The following is an 8536-nucleotide window of genomic DNA, read 5'->3' as shown; positions in this document are numbered from 1 at the left end:
GGTTGGTAGTCATTCTTACTATGTACGCCTCTGTCCAATGATCCAGTCGTAGCTATGACAATCGCTCAACGGAGCAACGGCCATTTGACCGAAGATACTGCGAGGGATACCGGCGCTTGGATCAGAACCGAGATCAAGACCGCGACAGAGAAAGGGAGCCGCACGGAGCCGCTGAAAGTTACTATCCACGCGACTTCTCCCCAAACATGTACGACTACCGACGTGGCCGCGAGAGGGAGTCGTACCGGCGGAAAGGCAGCAGGCGTAAGCACAAACGAAGGCGGCGTAGAACCAGGTCCTATAGCCCATCCTCCTCGGTGAGTACAGCCAGTCCCGAGATTGTGTTTTAACTCTCCTCATCCTCTTTCCTTCCATCTCTGTCTCTTCCAATCAGCTCTTTCTGTCTCTGTTTTTCTCTAACCATTTCTTCCCCACAGCCCCAGGAATTGGTAAGTAGTAAAATCTTTATGATTTGTTTTCATCCTTTCAGAGGGGTTTTGTTTAATTTTTTTTTGTTTAGGCGGGTTTTTGCTTAAATTGGCATTTCTTTTTGGCAGAGCATTTTCATTTTTATGCAGATACTTTTTCAGTAGTTCATTAACGATCAAGTGCTAATTCTTGATGCTCTTCAGGTACATGCTCATCACATCTTTCCTAACTTTTTGTTTGACAGCCTAGTTACACCGGGTCACACTTCATTCCTGTCAGTGGCTCTACCTTTCATAAGATTTAATAGTGTATGTCGTCACTTCTTTTGTAAAAGGCCTAAATGCCTGTGGTAACAGTTGGTTGGCCACTTGTGAACGTTAGTGCAGATAGGCTGGAAAAAAAGTGAAAATGTTCTACCAAACACTGCAACATTTAGGTTGAAATAGAATGCAGACTTTTGTTAGAACTCACTGACATTTGAAATGTCTTTGTATTTTTTGTGTGGGTTGTATTTGACCACACATGTGTTTGAAGTAATATAAATTTAAGTGAGCAAGGGGTTGAATTTGATTTAGTATACATGCTGGGGGTTATCTTTAAACAGTACCTGCTTGATTACATATGGTCCTCCTCATTTTATTTTCCATCTTGTTTGCTCTGAAAAGTCAACCTCATAAGTTTGCATTAGTTCTATTACTGTTTTTATTGGTTTTTGCGTTGATGAATGGATATGCCAGTTGCTTCCTTGTTTGTAAGCAGCTGTGGTTTAAGATAGAGGGAGGAGAGGAGCAGAGGACAACATGTAATCTTTGACTTGTTCCCTTGCACTATATCCCTATCGTTATATATTTCCTTCACGTGGTGTCATGCGTGAATCGCCCCATGACCACCAAACCCACCTACTACTACTACCACCAACACCACCCTCCTCTTCCCTCCTCGTCCACCTGACGCCATTGCTGCGGCTGCCCCTGAAAACCCCCCCTGTTCCCTCCGGTCGTGTCGTGACCTGCTGATGGCGGTTTGGGTGTGAAAACAGCGGAGCGACAGCCGGACGCGGGCACTGAGTGTGAGGGACGACGAGGAAGGGCACCTGATCTGTCGGAGTGGGGACGTCCTGCAAGAGAGATGTACTCACTGCCACTACTCTATCGTAACCATTCTCCATATGAGTATTAAAGCATAGAGCATTTACATGACATGGGAGTGCCTGATGATGATGATGATGATGATGATGATGATGATGCCTTGCTAGAATGCTCTTCGCTCTAGCTGAAATAGCAGGGTGGATTGCAAGAATGTTGAAGATTTTGAGAGGGACTAGATACCTTCTCCGTTTTGTTCTAGGATTTTAAGCTGTGGAGCATTTTCTGTGTTTCACAGGTTACTTGACTTTCCTAAACATAGATTCCCATTTGCAGGCATTGTCTCTGTTGCGTTGCAGATTAAAACTCGGTTACAGTTCTATATCTGTAACTTAAGATAGCTATTTTCCACTCTGAGGGTTCCAGGGATTTTTTTTTGTTTTTTTAGTAGGAATATAACATGCACATCACTTTTAATATCTTCCTAGTACAACCAGCGCACATTTAGACAGTGAATGTAACCCGTTTGTCATTTTCAGTATCATGCGACTAATCATGTTTCCTGTTTTACTCAACACCACCGTGTCCTTTTGGGGCAAAAACGGCCACATCTTATTTTTCGATGACTGCAAATTGGTCATGAACGGAATGGAGCGCTTTACATACGCTCCCTTATTTTCTTCACATGTATCATAGTGCAATGCATATAATTATCATAGATTACCTCACATTGTCTCAAGCCTGCCCGATTGAATAGGCGGCCATTTGAAGAAGGGATGGGCGCTAGGATTGATACGCCTGTCTACACTTTTGCATTATGTATTCCTGCTTGAGGCCACATGTCTAATGCTTTCGTTCTTTCTTTTCCCCGCCCTCCTTCTCTTCCTTTTCTCTCTATGGTGTGTTGCAGATGAGATTGTCAACACTTTGGGCGAAGGCACCTTTGGGAGGGTGATGCAGTGCATAGACCATCGCAGGTATGTGTCAGTTGACATCAGTTGAAAAGCTGTCACCTGCTCACTGTGTTTGATTTTTAGGAAAGTTTCTTTGTGTCATGCCTTGCAGATAAAAAAAATCAGCCTAATTAGATCGTGAAAAGAATATTTAACTATTATTTTCGATCTTTACGGTGGTTGTTTTAATTTAAAGAACGGCTACATCAAGCAAGTTTAAAATTTTATTTTCATGGTCAGGGCCTTAAGAAAGTGACACTTGCAGATTATTTGTTCATTCCTGGTCACCAACTGAGTTATCCTCATTATCAAGATGCTTTATGCAAGCAGTGAGTTCTCATATTTCCATCATATACTGAAACTATAAAGGATATCGGAGACTTTGCGGTCACGGTCATATTATTAAGTGTTATGTGTTTACTGTAAAGTGAAATCATACCGCTTTTGTGTCTGAAATTCAGTTAGGCCCCTTTCTGGGACTCAGTGTCTCACTGTTAAGTTTTTTTTTTTTTTTTTTTTTAAATTTCATTTCCTGTTTTTGGCTTCATTCTATCATATGTTTCACAGGGGAGGAGCCTCTGTTGCTCTGAAAATTATCAAAAATGTGGAGAAGTACAAGGAAGCAGCTCGCCTGGAGATAAATGTCCTCGAGAAGATCAATGAAAAGGACCCTGATAACAAATTGTGAGTTCTGACTTGAGTATAACCAAAACCACTTTCATTATTAGAACTTGGCAATAAGCCATGGAATTTACCTGTGCTCACATTAGGTGTCCCCATTCCAGTTTTGCTGTTCAATAAAAGCCTCATTGTTTCCTGGCAGCTTTCATCAGCCAAGAAAAATATTTGATTTAGCTGAATGACCCGCTACCTCACTAACACTTCCTGTATCTTGTTTATCTTTGCAGCCTGTGTGTACAGATGTATGACTGGTTTGACTACCACGGTCACATGTGCATCTCCTTCGAGCTGCTAGCTCTCAGCACCTTCGACTTTCTAAAGGAAACCAACTACCTGCCCTATTCAATTGGTCAGGTCAGACACATGGCCTACCAAATCTGTCTTGCTGTGAAGTGTAAGTTTTATGTCCTTTTATTTGGTTTTAGTACAAAGGAAACTTTTCTGATTTGGGAATTAAGAGTGCAATTAATGCAACAAATGTACTGTATTTAAAAGCAACCAATTTAGCATGTTCAGTGTAGACAAAGAGACTCTCATAACTTGAATTTCTGTGTTTTATAAGTTTAGTTTTGCAACAAACAACAATCTATTCCAGATGTTTTTCCTCATGCCCTTTTTATTTATTACACCATATCTATATTATTATTATTATCATCATTATAGTTCGTCTATTGTAATCTGAAATAAATTAAGATCAGCACACTGGATGATTAACCACTTTACTTATGTCTCTTCTCTTTAGTTCTCCATGACAATAAGCTGACACACACAGACTTAAAGCCGGAGAACATTCTGTTTGTCAACTCAGAATTTATAATGACCTTAAATGTCGAGAAGGTAAGCAGCAATAGATAACAAAGGACAAAGGTGAAAGACATTCATTGTGTATTGACTTTAGTGGCCAGCAGTTTCATAAAACTTCCATAAACGGCACTACTTACAGACACTATTTACATAATACTTTGTAGGAAAGTCCATCAAAACAACTGTTCTGAGAAACACTGTCTTTCTTGCAGAAGCGAGAGGAGCGGACGGTTAAGAGCACGGCAGTACGTGTGGTGGACTTTGGCAGTGCTACTTTTGACCATGAGCACCACAGCACCATTGTGTCCACGCGGCATTACCGGGCCCCCGAGGTCATTCTAGGTGAGGATGTCCACAGGCTCTGGGCCAGGAAATGGTTGTAAACACCACTTCTCAGAATGGATTTTATGATTATCCCGGTTCCAATTAAAACAGTCGCAGGCTGTTTGTTTCAGTCGGCACAAGTCGGTCGTCGTTCCTACTTTGCTCTGTCGACCAAAGATTTACCTGCAAGTTCTTCTGGAAACGTTCTACAAGTTGATCCAAGCACAGTTCAGTATTTCTCTGCTGAGTTGATGCCTCCTCTTTGCATCCATCATATATTCACATTTGGTCTGCCGATTTAAAGAATCTAATACAGAAAGTGCTGCTTGAGAAATTCAGAAATGATATCATCCCATGGTTTCTCCAGCAGAGTGCACTACCGCTCACAATACAGTGACAGGCTGCCTGCTAAAAGCAGATACACATTACAAATACCAAGAGAAGTAATGTTTACTCTTTGGAACAGAAAACAGCAAACCTGACCAACCACTCAGTCCAGCGCTCGGCATTAGGCAGGCGTGATGGGAAATGTGAGCCGCCCTGAACGCTAATCACCACTATGGCATTTTACTCTGCTTAAATTAGCCTAGTGGCTAGCAGACTTGTCCTCACTCGTAGCTCTTCTCCTCTTACTTTACGGTTGAATTTTAGCCTGCATGCAAGTTTTTTTTCAGCGTACCTTAATTGAAAAAGACCAGCTAGTATTGTAAGCGAGGGCAACAAGTTAAGGGAGTGCCAATCGTTTGAATGCTGTCGCTCTCACTCACTTTGTGCACAAAGCTGCGCCCTCAGTGAGACACAGAGGGAGGAAAGGAGAGAAACTAGCGTGACAGTAAAGACTCACAATGAGCTGAAAATAAAACGAGTGCACATAAAGTAGGTCATTAACATATTTTATTTCTTTCTGTCTGGCAATGTTAAGGGAAAGACTGAAGTTTATTGTCCCTCTATGAATTAATGCCTCTAGGTTCCAATCTTTTCTTGGAAGCACATTCATGGTATTCATGCAATAAACAGGATTGCCTTATGTAGCCTAAAGGCTGAGTCACTTGAACAATTCTTTGTGATGTTGGCAAGCGTCTACTCCAGTCTGGAGTAGCCTCCACATATGACACATTTTCATGCCTTTAAGCCGGCGACAGCCGTGTCCGGAGGCATGATGTATTCGTAGGTCTCAAGCTTAAGGACGTCCTGTGGTCCCGGGGGCCAAAACGATAGGATCGGGGAGAATAAAACACATTGTTGGGTTGAAATTCACATTTCAAAATAAGAGTTGAAAAGTTAATAAATGACAGTGGAAGTTACATTTTGTGTAGCACACAGTTCTTATTAAACCGTGACAACACACACAAACACACCTAAGTCAATGTGACAAGCTTGCTAGTGTTGATGGTAACGTTACCAGTTAAGCTAATCTTAGACAGTTTGATTGTAACTCTAACATTACAGTTAACACAAGCTGACCAGTCAGCAGCCGATGTTTACCGTTACAGTGAGTGAAGTGACCACAACGTTGCTTTAACTATAAGGAGTCAAAACTCTGCAACAGCAAAATCATGTTACTACTTACTGACTTACGATGATGATGATTGATGTATGATTTTAACTTGTGATGACATGTAGAAAAACATTCATTTCGGGACAGCAACAAATGTTCAATCGGTTAAAACGATGAAGTGATGACGTTTTGGACAGACATGGATGTAAACTGCGACTTGACTAGTTGGCGGAGGCAAACATCCACGAGGTGGTTATTCTAGCTGTAGATGTTTTCATTCATTCAATGCATGTGGTCGTCCCTCAGAGCTGGGTTGGAGCCATCCCTGTGACGTGTGGAGCATTGGCTGTATCCTGTTTGAGTACTACCTGGGCTTCACCTTGTTTCAGGTACAATTGCACCCTGCTGCAGCGAAGACTCTGACTGTGTCTTTGAAACTATGTGTAGCAGCAGAACCAGCTGCAGTTAAACCCTGATTATCTTCTGAATCAGTCTTTGCATCTCTGTCTGCTTGAATAATGGTTGTGTAACTCCTATTTCCTTCAGACTCATGACAACAGGGAGCATTTGGCCATGATGGAGAGAATCCTGGGACCGGTGCCCTCTAGGATGATTCGTAAGACGAGGTGAGGGAACATACAAACTCAGCAAAGTAATAAAAGTGCCTGTAACACACATTAATACAACTTTCTTTAAATACAAAACAACATGCTCACTGAACTCCGAACCTTCTCAGAAAGCAGAAGTATTTCTATCGTGGCCGTCTGGACTGGGACGAGAGCTCCTCAGCAGGGAAATACGTCAGAGAGAACTGCAAACCCTTACGGGTAAGAGGGGTGGATGTGGAGGGGAAAAGGATGAAATATGTTTAGCGGGACTGAAACATGAAAATGGTGCTTTGTACTGTAGGAACAAAATCTTTTTTTAAATGTTGTACTGCAGTTCTTCTCATGAGAGTTTCTCAGTGTTCCTCTTACTCTGTTTCTTGTTACCATTCCTTCTTCCCGCCATCAGCGGTACTTGCTGTCGGAGGTGGAGGAGCACCACCAGCTGTTCGACCTCATTGAAAGCATGTTGGAGTACGAGCCCTCCAAGAGGCTGGCGCTGGCCGACTCGCTCAAACACCCTTTCTTTGAGAACGGAGCGATTAGCGAGGCAGGAAGCGGCAAAAACTGGGAGGGCAACCGGGACATCAGCCGGTGACCCATGAGCCTCCAAAGACTGAATGACAGGAGAGATCAAGTCTTTTCTATATGGAGCGGGTGAACTATTAAATTATACGGAGCTTCTGGTGTTTTCTGTTGTATGTCATTAAAGCATGGACACCTTAACTTCTCGCTCCTCTGACGTCCACCTCTGCAGCCACAAGAGGCATGTTTTTTTTGCAGCAGAGAGACCAAAATAACCCACAAAAGACTGCAGGAGAGTTGAAAAGAATAAATCTTTTATAGCTGTCACAGCCTGAATAGAGGACAATTATATGGAAGATTGTTTGTACCCAAAGTAGCCCTCTATGCAGCGCCTGTCTTCCTTTTGACTTCCGAACTACCTTTCTCCCTTCCGTCCGGCTATTGTTTTCATCAGCATGTGTAAAGAAAAGAATCCACATTTATAAGGAAATAAGCACTACAAAACCGGTTACACCAAAACTCACTTTCGGAGAAGAAATGTCTTCCTATTCTGAAGTCAAAGGAAAGGGTAAAAAGGAGAGAGAGAGAGCTGTATGCAGCGCAAGTCCTCACTCGCATTATTCTAAACATGGAGACATGCAAGATATTCTATTATGCTAACATCAGATTCAAATTGAATGTCATATTTCCTTGGAAATTGCAAGTATCCCCAGCAGAGACGAATGTCTCGGGTTTTTGTTTACGTTTTTTTGTTAAGTGAACACTTGCTTTGCATATCATTGTTCATGTTTCTGTTTATTTTTCTGAAAGGATTATCCCTTATAATCTTGGGTCGATGGGTCTGTTATTCGCCGATGAGATGATGTTGACGGGCACACACACGCCTATTGTCTTATTGATAGTTATGTTTCGTGTGAGAGAGAGAGAGAGAGACGTTCATGTTTTGCTCAGTGAATAGTTCAGCATTAGTCATGGGAATGTTCTTGCATACTTTTAAACACACGAAACATAAACTGCCTTTTCCGTGTGTGATTTGGTCGGGCCTGAAGTCTCTTATTTAGGTTAAGCACACTCCTGGTTGTAGCCAATGAGCCACACACACAAGTCCTGTTGCCGGTATTTATTTGATTTAGAATAGGTCATATTGCCCAACCCCCACCTGTACATGACTTGTTTTGTTTTGTATGAAATTAAAGCGTATAAAACTGTATATATGTACGATTGTGTAGAATTAAAGTTAAGTCCTCCTGACCAAAGGCTTTATGGTGCTCTGAGTATCGGTTTAGGCCTCTGGTAGCTAAAGGGAGGCGCTCTGTCTTTACATACCATCACTGTGTCCGAGTCCGTCTCTGAGCTCTCTGACTAACACCACTGCTGGAGGATGTTCAAAAGTCAGGTGTGTCTGAAATGTGCAAGTGAAGGTGGTGTCTACATTGTTCTAGTCAAAGTAAACTCATTAATTGATCTTTAAAATCAATACAGATAAATATATTGCTTGAAGAAAATGAACATTACTTAAGTAGTATTGAGAAAAACATTATTTTGCACTACATTGTCTTTCTTGGAAGCAGCTCAGACGTGCAGACCAGTATACAGTTAGGTTAAGGTATTTTTTTCCCCTCTTATTGACGG

At 41.9% G+C, this 8536-nt stretch overlaps 1 protein-coding gene across 2 annotated transcripts in view; it reads left to right on the top strand.

The window, feature by feature from the left end:
* Positions 1–8232, top strand: part of clk2a (CDC-like kinase 2a) — a 9920-nt gene extending 1688 nt beyond the window's left edge. The window contains exons 3-13 of one of the 2 annotated variants that reach the window (XM_031866586.1): positions 47–317; positions 1469–1559; positions 2425–2491; positions 3035–3151; positions 3376–3542; positions 3891–3985; positions 4165–4294; positions 6081–6163; positions 6321–6400; positions 6511–6601; positions 6789–8232. In XM_031866586.1, coding sequence (XP_031722446.1) covers positions 47–317; positions 1469–1559; positions 2425–2491; positions 3035–3151; positions 3376–3542; positions 3891–3985; positions 4165–4294; positions 6081–6163; positions 6321–6400; positions 6511–6601; positions 6789–6977 — 1381 coding nt within the window. In that variant the 3' untranslated portion in view covers positions 6978–8232. Of the gene's footprint in view, positions 1–46; positions 318–1468; positions 1560–2424; positions 2492–3034; positions 3152–3375; positions 3543–3890; positions 3986–4164; positions 4295–6080; positions 6164–6320; positions 6401–6510; positions 6602–6788 lie in introns of those variants that run through there. The other variant, XM_031866587.1, reaches the window with a different exon arrangement.
* Positions 8233–8536: the final 304 nt, after the last annotated feature.

The sequence above is a fragment of the Anarrhichthys ocellatus genome, unplaced genomic scaffold, assembly GCF_004355925.1.
Source record: "Anarrhichthys ocellatus isolate YVR2014 unplaced genomic scaffold, GSC_Weel_1.0 scaffold35, whole genome shotgun sequence".
Lineage (NCBI taxonomy): Eukaryota > Metazoa > Chordata > Actinopteri > Perciformes > Anarhichadidae > Anarrhichthys > Anarrhichthys ocellatus.
This window is presented reverse-complemented; position numbering and strand designations above follow the sequence as displayed.